The sequence below is a fragment of the Sorex araneus genome, chromosome 7 (genome assembly GCF_027595985.1).
Source record: "Sorex araneus isolate mSorAra2 chromosome 7, mSorAra2.pri, whole genome shotgun sequence".
In the NCBI taxonomy this organism is placed as follows: Eukaryota; Metazoa; Chordata; class Mammalia; order Eulipotyphla; family Soricidae; genus Sorex; species Sorex araneus.
In genome coordinates, this window is record NC_073308.1 from 43,429,530 (window position 1) to 43,451,564 (window position 22,035).

The window sequence follows — 22,035 nt, forward strand, 5'->3', positions numbered from 1 at the left end:
AGCCAGGTGGCACGGAGCAGAAAGTCTAGGTGGGAAACCTATGGACCTGGTACAGGGGCCCTACCTTGAAACCATCAAGGACCAAGGCAGTCCAAGGGCTCTATCTGGAGAGGGATGGGGGAAGGGGAAACTTCCCGTGGGGCAGCATTGCAGCCACAGTGCTTTCCGCCCCGCTCCGAGGGAGGGACGCACTGCGACCCCCAACGCCCCCCGGCTTACTGGCATTCCTTACAGGGAGGACTGCGATGCCTCCCGTAGCTTCCTCGCGGCCTCCCGCAGGACAGGGGAGTGCCCGTGGGAGGACAGTGAGAGCTGCGCCTGTCAAGCAGGGGACGCGACCTTACGATCCGAGCACAAGCGAACAACGCAGCTCGGCCGAGCCTCCGAGTAGGGGGAAGGGAGGGCGCCGAGAGGGAGGAGGGAGGCCGCGCGCCGCGGGCGGGGGCGGGGCGGGGCGGGGCCGCCCGGGCTACCAATCCCCGTCCGTCCCCGCCCCCGCCCCTCCCCCGCCCCGCCCCCCGGCGCCTTTCCGCCAACGACGCGCCGCGGTGGGCGGTGCCTGTCACCGATGCCGTCGGGGTACGATTTTTTTTCCTTTTTTTTTTTGCTTTTTTTTTCTTCCCTTCCCCCTCGCCCCCGCCCCTTTTGCTTTTTTTTTTTTTTTTTTTTTTTGTGAATGAAAAAAAGGAGGTCGCCAGCGGTACCCGGGACTGCAGCGCCTGGGGAGCGGGCCGGGCGCGTAGCGGCGGCGGCCTCGCCCCTCGCCTCGGCCCCTGCGCGCCGCCCGCAGCTCGCCAGCCCGCGGCCCTGCCAGGTCCGAGCGGCCGCGCCTCCATGACATTGGGCGCCCGGGAGATGCTGATCCGGAAGAGGCAATGGCTGCAGTGCTGCACGCGCGGAGCGTCCCGGCCCGCGCTCCGGCCTGGGCTGCTCTGCCAGAGTTTCTGAGCTAACGCGACCCGGGCCTGGAGCCGGCGGCAGCGGCAGCAGCGGCAGCGGCAGCATCGTCCTATAACTTGCATCGTCCTGTAACTTGCACGCTCGGAGAGACCCCAGACATTTCACTAAAATGAGCGTGCTTAGCAGGAAGCGATGTGTTCCCTACACTAGAAATTACCCCGTCACATGTAGTGGTGTAAGTACATGATTGATTTCTATCATGGCCGGGTTGCAGGCAGCCTCTCGGGAAAGGTTTGCTGGGCGCTTTGCCCTCCCGCGCCCTCCCGGCCGGGTCTGCGCGCTTCCGGACTTGCCCGGGGCTTGTGCCGCTGCCCTGGACGAGAGCTTGGGCTGCTGGGGGCGGGTGGGGTTTCAGCCGACAGGGAGCCGACAGGGGACTTAAGTCGTTTCGGGCTTTTCCAGCGGAAGGAAGACGAACTTGATTCTCTTACGAGGAGGTGGCGAGGCCTGACCCGATGATTATTTTGATTGTGTGTGTGTGTGTGTGTGTGTGTGTGTGTGTGTGCAGAATACCGTGTCCTAAAGGAGTGGGGGTAGGGTTCAGAAGCAGTGTGATTGGGGTGTTTTGTTTGGTTCTGGAGATGTTTCTTTCACCCCAACTCCCGTGCAGCCTGTTTCAGAGCTCTGACACCCTACCGGGTAGAAATCCCCGAGCGCTGTTTGTTGATGTCTGGGCGTTTGGGGTTTGAGAGGCGTATTCCGTGTTGAGGCTTGCACTGCTGGTTAATGTCACCGGCTCCGATCCCGTTGGGCCTTGCTGTCCGTTGGAGCTAACCCCGGGTATTCATCCCTCCCTGCCCCCACAGATGGCAATGTCAGTGACCACAGTGGGAGTCTCCTGTAATTGGGAGGTGCCCTCTCTGCTCTGCCCTTCCCGAGTCTCCCTTCCTGTCCATCCTCTTTGATTTTTACCTTTATTTTCTGATATTCCTCCCTTTCACGTTTTTTTGTAAGATGCAGAATGTGGGATATTGGTTGCTAGGAGACAAGCCAGGCTCCCAGGGAGATTCTGTGGTTTCCTTGACAACCAGACTAGGGCAGCCTCAGAAGTACAAGCCTATAAGCTGTGGGAGGGAGAGGGGGGCTTTTCTGGGCTTCGTGAAGAGGGTGTGTAGGGGTATGGGGGTGGCATAGGGAGTGGGTGAGGCTTGCGGCTGAGCACACCTTGGGTTTGGCCTGGCCTGAGTCCTCAGAGTTGGGCCAGCAGTGTGCAGGAGGCTGTTTCTGAAAAAGGGGACAGGGACCCTCAGTGACTCTGCAGTCATGCAGGGCCATGGCCTCCTTGGGTGATGTGACCCCCCAGCTCAGGGTAGCAAAGAAGCCCCAGTGTGTGGAGGTTGGTGGGAGCTCGGAAGACGTGAGGGTGGGGCAGCTGTGAAGAAAAGCCCAGAGTCATTGAAGGGGAGAGTGCCAGACGAAGGGGAAGTTGAGAAGCCCGTTGAGTGGGTTCAATCACCCAGTCGCAACCACGATCCAGTCAAGTTGGCAATATTCTAGAACAAAAATCACCTTACAGCTGGCATCAGCCCGCTGCTTGCAGTACAGGAACCTGGTTTGAGACAGGTCAGCTTCGACTCCAGAGTTCTGCTGACTCAAGTGGGCCAGTCTGTATCTTAAGAGGGATATAATTACATATAGATATGTAATCTGGCATTATATAATACCATATTACATAAGAAGACAAGCACCTTTTTTTCTGCCCAGGCTCCGTAGGCACGAACTCACCAAGTCTTGGAGACTTTCCCTCCCAAGACTTCATACCCATTTTCCGGAAGGCAGACCGATGCCTAGAGGAGGAAGCGATCATTCCTTACCTAGAAAGGACGATAAAGGTTGCCAGTCGGGCAGTTGGGACAGGGGTGGCAAGGGTGAGAATGAGAAAAAAGTGGGAGGAAGTGGGCAGACGTGGAAGGACACGCTGGGGAAGCTGCAGGAGCGATTGAGGAGTCCTGACCAAGCCTCAGGCCCAGTACCACCCAGCTGGTATCATGCCTAAACTCACAGTACAGTGCTCACCGCTGCCCTCCTTGTTGATGAGCTGAGCTCTGCTTAGCCCTAGGTATCTGTGACCAGGACTCACGCATCCTGGGCCGGCCTGGCTCTGCCCACGATGTGGCCTTGTCCTTGCCCTCACGAGGCCGATTTCGGCACCAGCATCCCTCTGCCCCGGGCTCCTCGTCCCCACGCCTACCTTCAGACCGATGCGCCACCAGAGTCAGGATTTAAGAAGTTCTACTGACTCGTGGGTTTTCCTCTTTCTTCTGTAACACATGCACATTGGTGTTGGGGTCTCCATGGGATTTGTTCTCCAGTTGATGGAACAGAAACGCCAGCCCAGACGCTCGCTACCTCCCAGTGGGAACGCTTCTCGCTGTGAGGCCTGGATGGTGCAAGTGGAGTCCCAGGCCCTTGCTTCGAGTGAGCTGGGAGGAGCCAAGATGGCGGTTACAAGTCTGGCTGCCCACGGGGGGCAGAGGGAAGGGCTGGAGGCGGGGGGGGGGGGGGGCGGGAAGGAGGGAGGCCGACAGTTGCCCTGGAGCTCTGGGGCGGGACCTGCCTGGAGACCCCCTACTCTGCGGGGTCCAGAGCCTGTAACATTTCAAGGAAGAGGAGGTGCTTATCTCACTGAAAAGCCCTTGCTGTACTTCTTGTCCAGCCTGCTGGGATGCGCACACTTGGGCGGACCCCAGATGCCAGCGTTATTTGGGTCCCTCAGCTCTGCATGCCTGCGCGCGGCCGTCCAGTTACAGCAGCGGGAAGGAGCTGCTCTGCTGGCCTGGGCCTTGGGCTGCCTGAGTGCAGCCTGGGGTGCGGGTGGGGGTGGGGAGCTGAGCTCAGCCTTGCTCAGCCCAGGATGGAGCCTCCTGCTTGCTGTGGCCCCGGCGGAGCTGATGAGCTGACAGCAGGGGCACAGGCAGTGTGAACGGTGGCCGCCCCGGGGACCCTGGCCAAACCAGCTTCCTGACTGACCTTGTCCCGGCCCCCTCTCCCTCCCTTCATCCCTTCCAGGTGGGTGACATGCCAGCTGGGAGGCTGCCAGCCAGAGCCCCTACAGCAGAGGTCTCCTCCTGGTGACAGCTTTTTGAACACGGACGTGGCATTTTGGCCACGGAAGGGCCTTCTGTTTGTGCGTTTGAGCCATTCCCCTCGGTGGGTGGACAAACCACTTCCTCTGCCCCATGCAAAAAGAAAAAAAAAAAAAAGGAAACCGAGGCAGGAATTTGCCCAGAAACTCAGGCTTCAGTGCCTGACCTTTGTGTCCCTCTTGCTACGTCATCACCAGAGCTTGGTGACACTTTCGATGTGTGCAGGGCTGGCGCCTAAACGCTCTTCTCCCAGGAATGGGCAGAGCAAAGGGGGATGAAGTTGGCTCCCCCTGCAGCTGAAGGCTCAGAGGGCAGCCTGGGTGGAAGAGCCACGGGCAGGTCCCCGCCCAGATGTTGGTCATCCCCACGCCCATCTCAAAACAGGGTCTGCCTCTGGGCACACAGGCCTGGTACAGGACGGGAGAGGGCCGTGTCCTGCTTGGTCACCTTAGGATGCTCCCCCAGCCCAGAGACAAAAACAAAAGGCTTGGCACCTCCATAAAGGGGCTGGGGGCTTGGAGGGGGGTGAAAACGGCTTGGAAATTCCCCATCGGGAAGAGCAAAGCAAAGTGGGGGGCGGGGGGGTCAGTAGAGCTGCCCCCAGCTCCCACAGGTCCATTAAATTTTAAAGTGGCCCAGCCCGCCGGCATGCCCGGAAGGGGTGGGACCTGGCCCCGCCGACTGCTGCTCTCAGCTGTTTGCTGGTCGCCGCCTTCGCCCTGTGCTGGGAGGAGGCAGCTGGAGGGATGAATGAGTTTCCCCTCAGACTCTTGTCTTTCGAGGAGCCGGGTGCAGCGCGCAGGCCTGCCCGGTCTCTCACGCGCCCCGCTGGAGGATGGTGAAACCAGGAGGAAGACAAGTGCTCCTAAGGGAGTGCTCCTCGGCCTGAGCGGGGTCTCCGGCTTCCCTCTGCCTACGCGGGGCCCTGCGCAGCTCTTGCCCTGAAAGTTGCCGAGGGTGGCCGCTCCTTTCCTGTCCCCTCGGTGTCAGTGCTTGGAGGAGGGTTCCGTGCCGAGGAGTGGGGCTGGCTGGGGCCGGCGCGGTGCGGGCGCGGTGCGGGCGCGGTGCGGGCGCGGGCACCACCCTGGCCATTTCTCCTCTCCCTCAGGTTCCGATTAATGGATTCTGACATGGATTATGAAAGGCCAAACGTAGAGACCATCAAGTGCGTGGTGGTGGGGGACAACGCTGTGGGCAAGACCAGGCTCATCTGCGCCCGGGCCTGCAATGCCACCCTCACCCAGTACCAGCTGCTCGCCACCCATGTGCCCACGGTGTGGGCCATCGACCAGTACCGGGTGTGCCAGGAGGTAAGGTGCAAGGGCGCTAGCTTGTTGGGGGGGGTGTGGGGCATGCCATGCTCTGGGGTCCTTCCCAAGCCCTCGCCCCGTGTCACCCAAACCTGGGCCTCCCTTGCTGAGCTCGTGGAAGCTCCTAGAGGTGGGGTGGGGTGGGGTGGGGAAGCTAAGGAGGAAGGATCCCCCAGACAGGGGTCAGAGGTAGATCTACCCCAGGAGAGTGGCCTTAGATGGCTTCGGCTCGGCTTGATGGTCCCGCAGCCCGGGGCCTGCCCTGGACTGGGGTGTGGCATATTCCATACTCCTGGCCTCAGCAATGCTGGGGTCGGCAGAGAAAGGCTGTGGGGGTTGGAGCGCTGAGAGCAAGAAGCTGCCAGAGGCGCAGCGGCAGCTCCCCCAGAGAATCCGTGCACCCCCACCAGCCTGCCCTCTCGGCCTGCCGCCCTGGCTTCTGCATCCACAGGGACTACACAGGGTGGTGCCACTAGCTTTGGCCTCCAGCCGCTGGGCCGGCACCACCCTGTATTGACTAGTAGGTGTCCTAAATTCTATTGCCCTGACTTCCCACCCAATCCCCATCCCCCTGGCCCCCAACCTCCCCCACCTCCCCTGCCCAACAGGTGCTGGAACGATCTCGTGATGTGGTAGATGATGTCAGTGTCTCCCTCCGCCTCTGGGACACCTTTGGAGACCACCACAAAGACCGTCGCTTTGCTTATGGGAGGTAGGGAAGAACTCTGGCTGCCTGCAAGGCTGGGCCTGGGGTTTGGCTGCTTTTACGAAGATTGGGCACCTGTGAAATGGGAGCAGGAAGGCAGGAGGGGAGAACAGAGCCTGCAGCACTCCTCGGAGGACAGTGAGGGGCGGGGAAAGAGCCCTGGCTTGCAGACAGGATGCTGGGTTGAACCCCAGCCCTGCCACCTGCTAGCTCTGTGATTTCAGACCAATTAGAAAACTGTTCTGAGATGCTTTTTCTTAGCTCTGAGGTGGCAAAAATGGTAATTTCTAACTCACAAGGTAGACATGAGGTCAAAACAAGGGCCGTTGAAAGCTCTAAGATGCTAAATTAGAGGAGCTGTTATGATGCTGTGTAAGTCACACGGGCAGATGCAGGTGACTCGATGTGGAACACGAGTGCAGGGGTGCGGGGCATGCGCATTCTTCTTCATTCCAGGGGTGGGAGCCTTGCTCTCTCTGCCCGTAATCTCCCTGTCCTACTCCCAGGTCAGATGTGGTGGTTCTGTGCTTCTCCATTGCCAACCCCAATTCCCTCCACCATGTCAAGACCATGTGGTACCCAGAAATCAAGCACTTCTGTCCCCGAGCTCCTGTCATCCTCGTAGGCTGCCAGCTGGACCTGCGCTACGCTGACCTGGAAGCTGTCAATAGGGCCAGGAGACCCTTGGCTAGGTAGGGGGAGCTGGTGCCCAGGGAGGGGAAGGAGGAAGCCAAGGGGAGTGTGGGGGTGTGTCTCCATGGCTCTCTGCTTTGTCCTGAACTCCTGCTGAGCTGTATGCCTTTCTATTTGCAGCAGCCGACATAAGGAACCAAAAGAGTGTGTGTCTGCAACCATTCATCCATCCACCCATCCACCCATCCACCCATCCACCAATCCATCCATCCATCCATCTATACATACATACATACATACATACATACATCTTTCCATCTGTCCACCCACCTATCTATGTGGTTGGATTCTACAATCTATCTTTCCATCCATCCATCCATCCGTCTTTCTGGCTCCTTATCTGTCCATCCATTCATCCAATTATCCATTCATATGTATGTCCATCTGTCTCTGTCTATCCATCCACCTACCCACCCATCTATCCATCTATCTTTCCATCCATCCATCCACCCACCCACCCATCTGTCTCTCCATCTGTCCATTCATTTATTCACTCATCCATATGTCTATCCATCTATTTATCCAATCACACATCCATCCATCTGTTCTTCCATCTTCCTGTCCATACATCCCACTCATCTATGCATCCATCCTTCCAGCCATCCATTCATCCTTCCATCCATTACATGCTGTGTGGGTGATGCAGGATTGAGCACCTACAGAAAGGAGAAAAGGGGTTGTCTTTGTGGAGAAGGTGCTATAAACATGTTGGGAGATGAACTGTGTGAGAATATGTGACAGATTTGTGACTGTGTTAAAAAACTAATGTGGAACCTTGTGTAGTAATTGCCAGCATGATAGTTAGAGCTGCCACTGCTGGGAGCAGGGAAATCCACGGGCCCGGAGAATACAGAAGGCTTCCCGGGAGAAGCGGGATTGGATGTGGACCGTCGGACTGGTAGGATGTGACCAGACAGGGGAAGAAAAGGGAGAAATTTAGTGATTAAGAGCAGGGCAGGGGCCGGAGTGATAGCACAGCGGGTAGGGCGTTTGCCTTGCATGCAGCCGACCCGGGTTCGATCCCCGGCATCCCATATGGTCCCCCAAGCACCGCCAGGAGTAATTCCTGAGTGCAAAAGCCAGGAGTAACCCCTGAGCATCGCTGGGTGTGACCCAAAAAGCAAAAAAAAAAAAAAGAGCAGGGCAAGTTATGGATCCTGAACAGAGACCCCCCGGCCTGTGCCCCCCCGTCCTACCCTCCACCACTGACGTGAATTGGGTTTCCTTCCTCTCACCTACAGGCCCATCAAGCCGAATGAGATCCTCCCCCCTGAGAAGGGCCGGGAGGTGGCCAAGGAGTTGGGTATCCCCTACTACGAGACCAGCGTGGTGGCCCAGTTTGGCATCAAGGACGTCTTTGACAATGCCATCCGAGCCGCGCTCATCTCCCGCCGCCACCTGCAGTTCTGGAAGTCCCACCTCCGCAACGTGCAGCGGCCCCTGCTGCAGGCGCCCTTCCTGCCCCCCAAGCCGCCGCCCCCCATCATCGTGGTGCCCGCCGCCCCCTCCAGCAGCGAGGAGTGCCCCGCCCACCTCCTGGAGGACCCGCTGTGCGCGGACGTCATCCTGGTGCTGCAGGAGCGGGTGCGCATCTTTGCCCACAAGATCTACCTCTCCACCTCCTCCTCCAAGTTCTACGACCTGTTCCTCATGGACCTGAGCGAGGGGGAGCTGGGAGGCCCCTCGGGGCCAGGGGGGCCCCGCCCGGAGGACCACCGGGGTCACCCTGATCACCACCACCATCACCACCACCACCACGGGCGGGACTTTCTGCTTCGGGCCGCCAGCTTTGACGTGTGTGAGAGCGTGGACGAGGGCGGGGGCTCCGGGCCCGCCGGGCTCCGGGCCTCGACCAGCGACGGCATCTTACGGGGCAACGGGACAGGGTACCTGCCGGGCCGGGCCCGAGTGCTGTCTTCCTGGAGCCGAGCTTTCGTGAGCATCCAGGAGGAGATGGCGGAAGACCCTCTGACCTACAAGTCCCGGCTGATGGTGGTGGTCAAAATGGACAGCTCCATCCAACCAGGGCCTTTCCGGGCTGTTCTGAAGTACCTGTACACGGGCGAGCTGGACGAGAAGGAGCGGGACCTCATGCACATCGCACACATCGCCGAGCTGCTCGAGGTCTTCGACCTGCGCATGATGGTGGCCAACATCCTCAACAACGAGGCCTTCATGAACCAGGAGATCACCAAGGCCTTCCACGTCCGCCGGACCAACCGGGTGAAAGAGTGCTTGGCGAAGGGCACCTTCTCAGGTAGAGAGCCTGCCAGAACTAAGCCTGCTGGGGGCTCCTCGGGGCCGGACAGCAGGGGCGTTCCCGAGGGTGGAGGTCTGCATCCACCTGATGGCGCTTCCCAGAGGTCTCAGCTGTGTGTCCCGGCGATGGGGTGGCTCAGGTCCCAAGGCCCCGGGGTCCCACACTGGGGAGCTGGGCCACTGTGACCACCGCAGCTCCTGGCTTCAGGAAAGGGGGCTGTGTCCTGATTGTAGCTTCTTCCCCTGGGCTCACTGTCCCATAGCTGCCTGCCCACGTCCTCATGCGGCACATCTCCTCCTCCTCCCCGACAGATGTCACCTTCATCCTGGACGACGGTACCATCAGCGCCCACAAGCCCCTGTTGATTTCCAGCTGCGACTGGATGGCTGCCATGTTTGGAGGGCCGTTTGTGGAGAGTTCCACCCGGGAGGTAAGGCTCGGACGGGGAGGCACGTGCCACCTCAACACGGCTGCTCTAACCCTGGGCCATAGCCCCAGGAGAAGTTGGGGAGGTGGTTCCCAGAGCACTGCACCACTAAAGGGATTCTAGTAACGTCTTGCCTCCGTCTTTTAGAAAGTGTTTCCGGTATGTTCTCGCCGGCCATCTCAGGCCAAGCTCCTACGCAGCAGGGCCGTCTCACTTTTTCACAAGAAAGCAAGGGCCCTGCCATGCCACTTGGCTTCCCCAGGGTTGTGAGAGCGGAAAGGGGAGGTTAGAGCGTGAGCTCGAGGCTGCCAATTCCTTGGCTCTCTGCCTTGTACCCTGTCTGTGCAGCCAACAGCGAGGGGAGATGCAGTCGTTCCCCAACCCAGCCCATCATGGGTATAAATGGAAGGACTTTGGGAGAAACTGAGCAGATCGGAAGGAGGGAAGCCATGGGGATGTGGGGAGCAGGAAGCCCTGAGTGCAGGGCACCTGTGGGCAGGTTCCCTGGAAGGAAAGAGCAAAGCAGCATGGGCTGGTTGAGTGAGCCCGGCAGACTTGGGCCAGAGGGCCCAGTTTCGGGAAGGGGAGCAGAGACGGGTAATGGTGGACTACGGGCTGTGGGCTGCAGATGAGCTCAACGGTGATGCTTTACAATCTAGGAACTGGCTGGGCCAGGGAGGGGCAGGCCCTGCAGGAACAGCAAAGCCCCCCACCCTGTGTCAAAGCAGCAAAGTACAAACTGGGCGGGGAGGAAAGGCCTCCTGGGGCCCCATTCTCCCTCGTCCTTTCACAGCAAACACCTCCTGGGGCTGTGGGAGGGAGCTGGGAATAGCCGTGCTGGGAAACGTTCTCCGAAGTCTCTTTCCTTCATGCCCGTCGCTGAGCCCTGGTCACGGCAGCGCGTGGTGGCTTCTCTGTGAAACTCCCGGAGGGCTCTCACGGTCCCACGGGACTGTGGGCCGCCTCCACTTCCGAGGGGCACAGGCCCATTCTCTAAGTGGCTGTGGATTTAGGTGGGGACGAGTAGTTTTCCCTTCTGCTAAGTGCCTGCTTCGGTGCCGCTCCCTTTGGGAAACGCCCGCCCCACGCCCGGCACTTGAGTGAGAAACTGGACATCAAGCAGCGGGGTGGCCTGGTGTCAGGGGACGGCATACTGGGACTTGCCGGGGCTTCGGGGGAGGAATGAGGAACCCCACACTGGCCAAGGCCCGGGCCTGGGATTTGAGTCCCTCCTGATTGTCACAGCCGTGGGATCAGGACGGGGTCGGGCCTCGTGGGGAGGAATTCCCGAAGCTCCATGGGCCGCCTCCGCTCCTCAGCTCGTCTCGGCCCCACGGAGGCCAGCCCGAGAGCTCGGGCCGAGTCCCAGGGCGGCCCGCGGAGACTCGTGTCTGATGAGAAGGCAGTTTCGGTTGCGGCACTGCTCGGAGGAGATCCCACAGGCCCAAAGCAGCCGCTTCCGGCAGTCAGAGAGACGCGTCTGGCGTGGGCTTTGCTCGGCCTCTATCCCGGCCTTGCAGCCTCCTCAGGGCCCAAGGGGCTGGAGGAAGTTTTGGAACCTGCAAGGCCTCGTCAAGCATCCTCCAGCCCACAAGGGCTTCCAAAGGGTGCGGAGAGCAGCCAGGGCCTCTCGTGACAGCCGACGGGGCCCCGTGTCTCCTAAGGGAGACAGCTGTGGCGGTCGTTGGGGCAGAGGCAGGGTGACCCGTCCTAGTGGGCTGGCGGTGGAGTTTCTCAGAACTGAGTGACTCGTCCTGGCGGTGTGTGTGTGTGTTTGTGTGTGTGTGTGTGTGTGTGTGTGTGTGTGTGTGTGTGTGTGACCTCACTGGGTCTCAGAACTGAGTGACTCCTCCGGGCGGGGTGTGTGTGTGTGTGTGTGTGTATGTATGTGTGTGTGTGACCTCACCGGGTGTACCCCCCACAGGTGACTCGTCCTGGCGGGGTGGTGTGTGTGTGTGTGTGTGTGTGTGTGTGACCTCATCGGGTGTACCCCACCACAGGTGGTGTTTCCTTACACGAGCAAGAGCTGCATGCGGGCCGTGCTCGAGTACCTCTACACGGGCATGTTCACCTCCAGCCCCGACCTGGATGACATGAAGCTCATCATCCTGGCCAACCGCCTCTGCCTGCCACACTTGGTTGCCCTCACAGGTAAGTAACCAGGGCACTCAGGGGCCTCCCCGCGGAGGCCAGGGAACCCCAGGAGGGGAGAGAGAGCGTCTCCGCCCCTCTCCTGTGGGACAGGCTGCCAGCAGCAGCACGGGACCAAGCTGACAGAGAGTGAGGCATGCTGGTACACGCCAGGCTGGGGTGAGGGATCGGGTGAGGCGTCAGGCAGAGTCTCTCCTGGAGGGGTTCCGGCCCACCCCACCCCCCAAGGGGGGTCTCCAAGCGGTGCTAGAGAGATGCTCAGTCTGCACGGCTTCTTCCATGCCCAGGACGTCAAGGCAGGAGAACACAGTCCCTGTGCCCTTGGCATCCTCGCTTCCTCTCCTTTTGCCCATCTCCTCTCCTCCTTCACCTTCAGCTTTGCTTTCTCTCTTTTTTTCCTTCCAGAAACAGAAAAACAAATATTCACCTGCCACTCTTAATTCTTTTAAAAAGATTGTGAGAACTGAGCCAATTCCAGGGTTCTTGGGATTGGGGAGTTGGAAAGAGGGCAGGCTGGTGGCAAGAGGGGGTGGCAAGAGGCTGGGGCTGGGGCCCTGCAGATGAAGGGGCGCTGGTGCGGGCGGGCAGAGGGCTCCTGTTGGTGTTGGCATCTGGCGTGGGGTGGTGTTGCGGTCAGAGCCTGTCCCGAGCCGGGTATTCAGGTTCATGTTCTTTAATGGGGGCAGAAGGTTTCCGGTACTGAGTCAAGGCTGCAGGAAGGAGTCAGTATCAGAAGTGGGGTGGCACTGTTGGGTGACTTTGATTGAGGCTGAGATGGAGGGAAATGGCAATCCGTGAGGAGAAATGAGTTTTACAGCGGGGCCTTCGTCATGTGCAGTGAGAAGGCAGTCATTGACTAGATCTGGGATATTCAGCACTGAGGCGATGGAGGGGCCGGGGACCCCAGCTGGGCGCACAGAGGACTTGAGGACAGGGATGAAGAGACAGGCTCTCCCTGGGCACATACAGTGGTCCAAACTCTTAAACCAAGGGGCTGGAGTAGGGCGTTTGCCTTGCATGCCTCTGAGCTGGGTTCGATTCCCAGCATCCCATATGGTCCCCCGAGCACCTCCAGGAGTAATTCCTGAGTGCAGAGCCAGGAATAACCCCTGAGCATTGCAGGGTATGACCCAAAAACCCAAAAAAAAAAAAAAAAGAAGAAAGAAAAAAAACCCCAAAAACCTCTCAAACCAAGTATTTCAATTTTAGAAAGACTAAAAAAATTGAAAAAGTAAGACTGTATAAAGATGTTCTCACCACTTTGTTGCATCATAGCATGCCGGCAGAATCTAGCCAACTAGGTAAGCACACACGGGCAGCTTTCCTGAGGCCATTAGAAATATTAAGCCGCAGGCTGTGCAGATGGGCCCGTCAGTCTGGGTGGAATGACTTCTCCCAGGGTGGGTCCATCCGCACTGGGAATCCTGCAGGCAGGGCGGTGCACGCATGTGCTGCAAGTCAGCAGAAGCTGCTGAGAAGTTTGGCTGGAGTATCTGGTGCCCTCCAGCCCTGTCAGGAATCCTGTGAAGTCATTGGCTCAAACATAAAACACCTTTGTTGAATTTAATATTGGGGCCTTGGGGCCCCCACCTCCTGGTGCTCAGGGACTACTCCCTGTTCTGTGCTCCACAGACAGTTCTGGTATCACTCTGAGAACCGTGCAGGGGTCATACCCAGGCCTCCTCATGCAAAGCGTGTGCCTAACCCATTGAGCTGTCTCTCTGCCCGCCACATGAATGAAGACTGTTTCCATGTTAAGCGTAACAACAGTTTCAAGCAACGGGGTCAGTGGAGCAGGTTTATTCTGGATAACGTTATTCCATAAGGAGCCAGACTCTCACAGGCTCAGCCCAGCACCGCCAGCCATCCCGTCTAACCATTCGCTCTCCTCCCTTGGCAGGGAACCCTTGCCTGTTGTCCTTTTTTTTTTTCTTTAAGGGTACCTCTTATGACCTTACTTCTTTCCTCATCTTTGTTGTTTTATCTGGCAAATATGTATATTTAAACATTAGAACATGTTTTTTTAATTTTCTTTACATACTTTTTCCCCGTTTCTTTAAAAATTTTTTTGTTTGTTTGTTTTTGGGTCACACCTGGCGATGCACAGGGGTTACTCCTGGCTCTGCACTCAGGAATTACTCCTGGCGGTGCTCAGGGGACCATATGGGATGCTGGGATTTGAACCCGGGTCGGCCGCGTGCAAGGCAAACGCCCTACCCGCTATGCTATCACTCCAGCCCCTCTTTTAAAATATTAAAAAAAAATTTTTTCCCCTTGCATTTTGTCGGGGAAAACCCACCAGATATTTGGGAACAGGGGATGTAACTCAAGTGATAGAGGCCTGGGTTGATCTCCAGCACCTCACATACCCCCGAGCATCACCCAGAGGGGCCCTGTGGGCCCATGAATGCTGGTTGGGGATAATCCTCGCTCCTGAGAACCACTCAAGGTGGCCCCACAACGAACTAGCAACAACAAAAGCCCCTGTAGTTTGTCCTTTCGCAGAGTTGTCCATAACTAAGATTTTGCTCGTGGCATTTCTGTAGTACATCACAGCTCCAGTGAGCCAGTTGTTGGTTCTGAAGGCTGGATCTGATCCACATTCAACTTTCTTTGGGATAGATAATGTCATCGGTTCATGTGTCTCACCAAGAGGAATTGTCTGCTGTCTTTCCTTTTGTTTTTGTTTCTTTGTTTCTGGGCCACACCCAGCAGTGCTCAGGCTCACTCTGCACGCAGGGATCACTCACTCCTGGCAAGCTCTGGGGACCATATGGGGTGCCGGGGGTCAAGCCTAGGTCAGTCATGTGCAAGGCAAGTGCCTTACCCGCTGTCCTATGACTCTGGCTCCAAATGTGATATGAAATTTAAGTCACTCCAAACCAGTAGGTTTAATCCATAGTCATGTTGGCCACTCCTTGCAAACAGAGCCGTGACTCCTGCTCCTGGTGGTCTCACGGCCCAGCCCACTGGGAGTTCACCCCGAGTCCATCAGGCTCCTTGGTGGAACTTACATGAGGCTTGAATAAATCCTCGTAGTTGATTGGACGATCCTCCCTCACTTCCCACTTCTCACTTTTCCACTCCACTGGGAAAGCGCTGCTGGGAAGCCCGTTTCCTCACTGGTACTGAGTCAAGTGTCGGCAGCTTTCCCTGGCCTTTCCTCTTACAGTGAGGCAAAATAGTTTCATCCAAAGCAACTTGCTTAGAGAAATGTGACGGAAGAGAGAGAGAAATATATGCTCAAGAGAGAACGTGGGGAGCTGGAGCAAAATAGCACAGCAGGGAGGGCGTTTGCCTTGCACGTAGCCGACCCGAGTTGAATCCCTGGCATCCTATATGGGTCCCTGAGCACCGCCAGGAGTAACCCCTGAGCATTGCCAGGTGTGACAAAGGAAAAAAAGGCAAAAATCGAGAGAGAGAGAGAGAGAGAGAGAGAGAGAGAGAGAGAGAGAGAGAGAGAGAGACAGAAAGACAGACAGACAGAGACAGAGAGAGAGACTGGGCTTCTCAGAGGGAAGAGAGAGAGAGAGAGAGAGAGAGAGAGAGAGAGAGAGAGAGAGAGAGAGAGAGAGAGAGAGAGAGAGAGACTGGGCTTCTTAGAGGGAAGAAAGCCCGGGCCCTCTCCTTGCCCCTGAAGCCTCTTCCCGTGAGTCCCTGCCTGCCCGCGGTCTGCTCTCGCACTTCCTCAGTTGCCTCCATGCTGTGTGTGTGTGTGTGTGTCACAGAGCAGTACACAGTGACGGGGCTGATGGAAGCGACCCAGATGATGGTGGACATCGATGGGGACGTCCTGGTGTTCCTGGAACTGGCTCAGGTAAGAGAGCAGAGAGAGGAATTTCTCCAAGACTCCGTGCTGGGCTGTGTCCACAGACAGCGTTTGCAAAGGGCTGGGCAGCAGGGCAGAGAGGAAACCCTTGTGAGGCAGGGGCCATGCCCACCGCCTCTCGGGGCACTTGCAGCAGCCACAGGGCAGGGCAGGGGGAGGGAGCCCTGTCTTGCGGGGGAGGGCTACTGTCATTTAAAGGACATTGGGCACTCGCATCTATGAGGCCCACCTGCTTCTTTAAAGACCAATTCTCGCCCCCCCCCGCCCCCCTCCCCTGCCTGTGGGAGTGCCGAAGTCCACCGTGGGAGTTTGTGATGAGGACTAAATCTGTGTCCGCTTTGGGCACCCCGAGAGCAGCCTGGGCATGGGGGTGAGGGGGAGGAAAAGGAGACCCGTGAACGGGGGTGGGGCAGGCAGGAGGTGTGGGGGGGCATGGCGCCCAGTCACAGAGCCCCTTCTGTTCCCTCCCCAGTTCCACTGTGCGTACCAGCTGGCCGACTGGTGTCTCCACCACATCTGCACCAACTACAACAACGTGTGCCGCAAATTCCCCCGAGACATGAAGGCCATGTCCCCAGGTGAGCCTCCTGTGGACTCTGCCTGCCTCCAGGGTGTGTGTGTGTGTGTGTGTGTGTGTGTGTGTGTGTGTGTGTGTGTGTGTGTGTGTGTGTGTGTGTGTGTGTGTGTGTGTGTGTGTGAATGGTGGGTGTGGGTGTGTAACCCAGGACCCTTGGTGGAGGCCCAGCTTGCCTCGGGAGTGGGGGAGTGGGGAGCAGCCGGGTCTGCCCTGGGGTCTGTGTCCCCCGGTCCTGGCGGGGTGCTGGACTCGAGCTGGCTAGCAGGAGGGAGTGCATTGACTATCGTGACCCAGTGCACATCAAGGGAAAAAAAAATACAGAAATGCTTTGTGGTGCACTTGGTGGACACGATCCTGGCACTGCCAGCTTAGTTGGAGCATCGTCCGAGGGGCCCGGCGACCCATGTTAGTGTGTTGGGTGCCAGGGTGATGGGCATCGAGAAGTTCCACAGGCCTCCCCAAACCCTGCCCCCAGGTGTCCTTGAGGTCCCACCCACCAGGACCTTCCTCATCTTCCCGGTGGGCCACCCCAGTGGGCATGTGCTCCCACTCTGTCCTCCTTCCGACAGCCCTGCTGGCTTTCCCTGGCCCCCGCCCTGCACCTGAGTGCAACCCCCTGGGCCCAGGCCCCCATCCCTGGCCTTCCTGCAGCCCCCCACTCTGCACCAAAGCTCGGCCGGCGCCTTCTCCTCCCGCCACCTGCCCCGGGCTCTGCACCCAGGCTTCTCCCCGCCGCCTGCTGCTGCCTCTCTCTGGGGGTGCCTTTGTCCCGCCCGCGCGGTGGGCTGCCTTTGTGGGTGCTCGGCAGCAGCGGGCAGGGGCTCAGCTCCGCGGCAGGCACTGGTTTCTCGCTGGACGGAAGACCCCAGCGGCCCCTAGGGCAGTTGGGGTGGAGGGTCCCCCCAGGCCCATTTCCCAGCACCCCACTGTCTGACCAAGACCTGCCGTGTGCGCTGCAGAGAACCAGGAGTATTTCGAGAAGCACCGGTGGCCACCCGTGTGGTACCTGAAGGAGGAGGACCACTACCAGCGCGCCCGCAAGGAGCGGGAGAAGGAGGACTATCTGCACCTGAAGCGGCTGCCCAAGCGGCGCTGGCTCTTCTGGAACAACCCCTCGGCGCCCTCCTCCTCTGCTGCCTCCTCATCGTCCCCCTCGTCCTCCTCGGCTGTGGTCTGAGAGGCCCCCGGCCTGGGACCCCGCTGCTGCTGTCCCCCCGTCACCCCTGCCCCTCCGCTCCTCTGCATCGCCCTCACCCCTTCCGGGGACGAGGGGGGCCCACGGAACCAGGACCCTGAGGGCAGAGCGGGTCTTGCCAGCCAGGGCGAGAGGGGACGGGGCCCCTGGGACCAGAGAGACCCCCTCAGAGGTCCCCGGTCCCAGAGCCGGGCGGGTGGCCGCTGGCGGTGGCACCGAGCCTCTGGGTTGGGGAGTAGCGGGGGGGCGGGGAGGGGAGCCCCCTCCCCAGACTGATTCCTGCTCCGCATGGAGGGGTCAGGGCAGAGAGGAAACCGTTAGAGCTGCCCCCACCCCGCCCTCTGCCCACCCGAGGGCTGCGGGCACCCAGGCCTGAGGAAGCGGGGAGGGGGCCGGGCCTCTCGGTGCCACAGAAATGCCCCTCACCTCCTGCACCAACTCAGACGGGAGCCCAGGGCGGAGCAGGGGTGCGGGGAGCCGGGCAGCCCCCCAGGCTCCTCCCTGCCGGAGCTTAGCATGGCTTCTTAGGCGTGGGCTACGAGTAGCAAAAACACAAAACACAAAACCCACACCCCCCAATCAACAACGCGACCACTGCAGAGACCCCCCTCTCCTCGTCCCGCCCAGGAGGAGACAGGAAGAGCCCCCTCCCCTCCACACCCCCTTGTGGCTCTTGTCTTCGCAAAGCTGCGGGGCTGCCTTGGCGAGGAGAGAGGAAGGGGGGATTGCCATCGTGGATGCCAGCGTCGCCCATGGGGGCTCGGTCACCCGCTGCCCGGCCTTGCCCGCAGTGCGTGGGAGGGGTGGGGGTGGGTGGGGGCTCTCAGGGACGGGACCCTTGCTTGTGCCCCTTGGAGGGGGGGGCCGGGGTCTGTGGCTGTTGAGTGGGTCAGGAGGGGACGCTGGTCTGGAGAACGGGGTCCCTGCCCTGGGGTTCGGAGGGTGCGGCCTCAGGCAGGCGGGTCTGGGAGGAAAGGAAATGAGGGAAGCAGGGAGCACCGGCCGGGAGCACGGCCCGGGTTCGTGCTGAGGGATGAGAATCAGGTGGGGGGTGGCGCGTGGGGGTTGCAGATGGGATCAACTGTGCAACCCCAGCTGGGCGCAGTGGGTCATAATGAGCCCTTCCCCCATTTTTCAACCCAATCTATGGTCCATACCCCCCCTCCCACCACCACCTCTAGATTGGAGAGACGGAGTCCCTGGGGGTGGGGGTGGGGCGGGGCGGCAGTGAGGTCCCGAGAGCGAGAGCGCAGAGCCCCACTGTCCCCACACCTCAGAAAGCTGCCCCGGGGTGGGGGGGGGCCCACCCCCCAAGCTTGGCTTCAGGACTGGGATGGAGCCAACCCAGAGACAGGAAATCTTGGCAACAATCTAGTGGTGCCGACACCAAGACAGAGAACGTTTTAAGGTGGGGTCCCCATCAGGAGCTGGGGGGAGGACTCCCGGTAGGTCTAGCTCGAGCTTACCTTAGGGGAAGACCCAGCCAGAAGGGCTGGCTGGGAAGCCGGCTTCCTGCTGCCCCCTGCTGGCCGGTGGCCTCCTCCGGGGCGTGGATAAGGAAGCCCTGGAGTGGGCAGTGGCTTGGCTCAGCACCCTGGCTGAGCGGCAGGGGGCAGAGTCGGGGGGGGGGGGGGGCACCTGTGTGCTGCAGGTGCCCCAGGGACCCTACATGGGCAGGGAGCCAGGACCTAGAGACCGAGGGGGAGGGAACGCTGTCCTTGGCGGAGAAGCCTGGCGTGGCTGATGCAGACAGGCAGACTGGCCACGCAGGACAGGGGCCCCACAACGACCCCGCGCCCGAGGCCGGTTTGCCCCTCAGGGACCCACTGCCCCTTCCCCGAAGACGCTGCCGGAGCCAGCAGACACCAGCTGGGAGCCCAGCTGACTCAGGAGAGGGCAGGAGCCCCCTCCCAGGGGGTCGAAGCACGCTAGAGTGCAGCCCCCCGCCCGCCCCCCAGGAACCTGGCCCTGGGGAATTCAGAGCTACGGGGTGTGTGTGTGGGGGGGGTCCTGCAGAGCAAGCCCGAGGCCTCCGGGGGACAGGATGGAGCGAGGCGCCTAGCAGGAACCCCCTGTGCTCACCGGAAGCTGCTGTGGATGGGAGGAACAAACCACACCTCTTTTTATATAAGGTTTCATATTTAATTTGGTCATGAATTCATAAATACATGAGTATTTTGTACCTAGCGGCCTTGGCATGTTTGATATTACCAACGAGCTCCACAGCAAAGGGTCAGCCTCGGGGCGGGGGCGGGAGAGAGGGGCCGGAGGGTGAGAGGCATCGGCCGATGAAGCCGACAGAGAAGTGCCCAGGTGGCACCGGTGCACAGCACCGAACAGCGTCGTGCCCCAGAAGCCTCTGAGTAGCTGGGGGCCCAGCGTGGGCTGACAGCTCCTGGGGGCACCCCAGGAAGTTACAGGGAATGGGGTGGGAGTGGACCCCTTCAACTGGACCGTCTTCCCTGAGGACCCACTGTAGGCTCGGGAGAAGGACGGACACACCAAGGTCAACACCAGGGTCAATTGCTTGTGCCCCGCCCCCCCAGACCCTCAGTGAGTCTAAACGCCCTGGGCGATTCTAGTTCCAGTAGGAGCAAGACAACCCGGAAGACGGCGAGGAGGAAGGAAGCCTTAGAAGGACCGTCCGTGGTGGGAGTTGAGCACTGCGGTGGTAGAGAGAGGGCCGCAGGCACTCGGAACCCGAGAGGCCATGAAAGAGTGAGCTGGCACGCACTCATCACCACCAACACACGCGGGATGGCAGATAGGTCTCCCCCGCCCAGAGGGCAGAGGGCGCGGCACACTACACAGCTATGGTGGGCCCGGGGAGCAGTTGGTGGGAGACCTTCCATGATGAAGGGCCGGGCGCCTGGGGGCTGCATCACTTCCATGGGAGAGTGTACCAGTGCCTTTCCCAGGAGAACCTTGGCACACAGAGCAGAGCCCCAAGGCTGGGGAGGCCATAGACGCCGGAGTCCCAGCCACGGTAGGTGTGCAGAGCTAGCAAACAGGCAAGGAATTAGGAACAAAGGGTGAAACGCCACTGCTTTGGGGCGGGGGCACCTGAGGCCCCTTGATGGTTCTCGTGGCTGCCAGGACACATGTAGGCGGTGGGTAGTAGCTGATCATCTAATCCTGGGCACAGGCAGCGACAGTTTTGGGGGGTGTGGGGGTGTGATTGGAGGAGCTTGTTGAGAATTTATTGAACTGCACCTGTGATGTCTACCCAACAGAATACTATGCAGCAGTTAGGAAAAATGAAGTTGTGAGCCGGAGCGATAGCACAGCGGGTAGGTCATTTGCCTTGCACGCGGCCAACCAGAGTTCAATTCCCGGCATCCCATATGGTCCCCCAAGCACCGTCAGGAGTAATTCCTGAGTGCAGAGGCCGGAGTAACCCCTGAGCATTGCTGGATGTGGCCCAAAAAGCAAAAACAAAAAGAAGTTGTGAAATTCGCTTATAAATGGATGGACATGGAGAGTCCACTCGATAATGCTGAGTGAAATGAGTCAGAAGGAAAGGGACAGGCAAGGAATGATCGCATCATGTGTGGAATATAAAAATCACATACTATAAGATTAACACCCACGTACAATAGAAACAAGGGCAAGGAGGAGTAGTCCATGGTTGAAGCCTGCCTCAAGTGCTGGGGGAGAAGGCAGTTGGGCTAGAGAAAGGATCGTTATGACAAAGATAGTTGGAGATGATCACTCAGGATAGGAACAGCGTGCTGGAAGTAGGTAAAGGAACAAGCATGACACCCTGTCAATATCTCTGTTTGAAATGCACCCGGGACCACCCCTTCAGAAGGGCTCTCTGCCACGGATTTAATTTTTTGCCTTTTTGGGTCACACCCAGCGATGCACAGGGGTTTCTCCTGGCTCATGCACTCAGGAATTACTCCTGGCGGTGCTTGGGGGACCATATGGGATGCTGGGAATCGAACCTGGGTCGGCCACACGCAAGGCAAATGCCCTACCCGCTGTGCTGTCACTCCAGCCCCTGCCACTGATCTTTGTGCTTTGCAAAGTCCCTTATCCCCGTGACTCATCATTGGCATTCTCTTCACACACGGCGCTTCCTGCCTCTACGCCAAGGCCACAGCAGCAGCGCCCAACAGTTGGCCCCGTCTGAGTACCCGGGCCACAGACTGCACTGGCCCGAACCCCATCAGTGAAAGTGGGCAGTGGAGGAAGCAAAGTCCAACAGGTGGCATCCCTACAGAAACACGCGGACCTCCCCTGCTGTGTTTGTGACTGCTCTGGTCTCATGGCAGTCTGAGCCTTCCCTCCTAGATCACTTCTTGTCTGTCCTGCTGGAAAAGATGCGGGCTGCGAACCCTACAGATCAGAACTGGACCACGGCTGAAGGATAAAGGACAAACCCAGAACACGTGGGAAAGCTCTCACAGCGGAGCCAGCCTGGAAGGATAGGGAGGTCTCAGACTTACACCCACCACCCCCACTCCCCAGCATTGCTTGAGGGTCAAAAGCGGCCCTAGGGAGGGATTTTGGTTTTGTTTTGGGTTTTTTTTTGCTTTTTGGGTCATACCCAGCAATGCTCAGGGGTTACTCCTGGCTCTGCACTCAGGAATCACTCCTGGCAGTGCTCAGGGGACCATATGGGATGCTGGGGATACACTGTCCTATCGCCCCGGCCCCGCCCTAGGGAGGTTTGAACTCATGATGCCTTTTACTAGCAAACCTCTACTCCTGCTGCTCTGAGTCACTGGAATTCCAGTCATTTAAATAGTGTGAGAGGTGTCGGTATGTAAGGCAACAACTGCAATAGGATCCTGGGTAAATAACCTAGCACTGGGCCAGAGAGATAGCACAGTGGG

The 22,035-nt window shown here is 59.1% G+C and overlaps 1 protein-coding gene across 1 annotated transcript; it reads left to right on the top strand.

The window, feature by feature from the left end:
• Positions 1 to 672: 672 nt before the first annotated feature.
• Positions 673 to 19,376, top strand: RHOBTB2 (Rho related BTB domain containing 2). Its single transcript, XM_004610109.2, has 10 exons — positions 673 to 1,135; positions 5,155 to 5,356; positions 5,965 to 6,068; positions 6,569 to 6,754; positions 7,997 to 9,012; positions 9,327 to 9,445; positions 11,443 to 11,593; positions 15,322 to 15,410; positions 15,895 to 16,000; positions 16,959 to 19,376. Exons 2-10 carry the CDS (start codon positions 5,165 to 5,167, stop codon positions 17,174 to 17,176), a joined length of 2,181 nt encoding a protein of 726 aa, XP_004610166.2. The 5' UTR covers positions 673 to 1,135; positions 5,155 to 5,164; the 3' UTR covers positions 17,177 to 19,376.
• The last annotated feature ends 2,659 nt before the right edge of the window (positions 19,377 to 22,035 follow it).

What these genes read in the sequence shown, in the direction of transcription:
- RHOBTB2 (XM_004610109.2), top strand. Translation starts at nt 5,165, where the DNA reads ATGGATTCTGACATGGATTATGAAAGGCCAAACGTAGAGACCATCAAG. An exon ending in GCCAGGAGACCCTTGGCTAG is followed by an intron (nt 6,755 to 7,996) that starts GTAGGGGGAGCT and finishes TCTCACCTACAG; the next exon opens with GCCCATCAAGCCGAATGAGA. An exon ending in GGCGAAGGGCACCTTCTCAG is followed by an intron (nt 9,013 to 9,326) that starts GTAGAGAGCCTG and finishes CCTCCCCGACAG; the next exon opens with ATGTCACCTTCATCCTGGAC.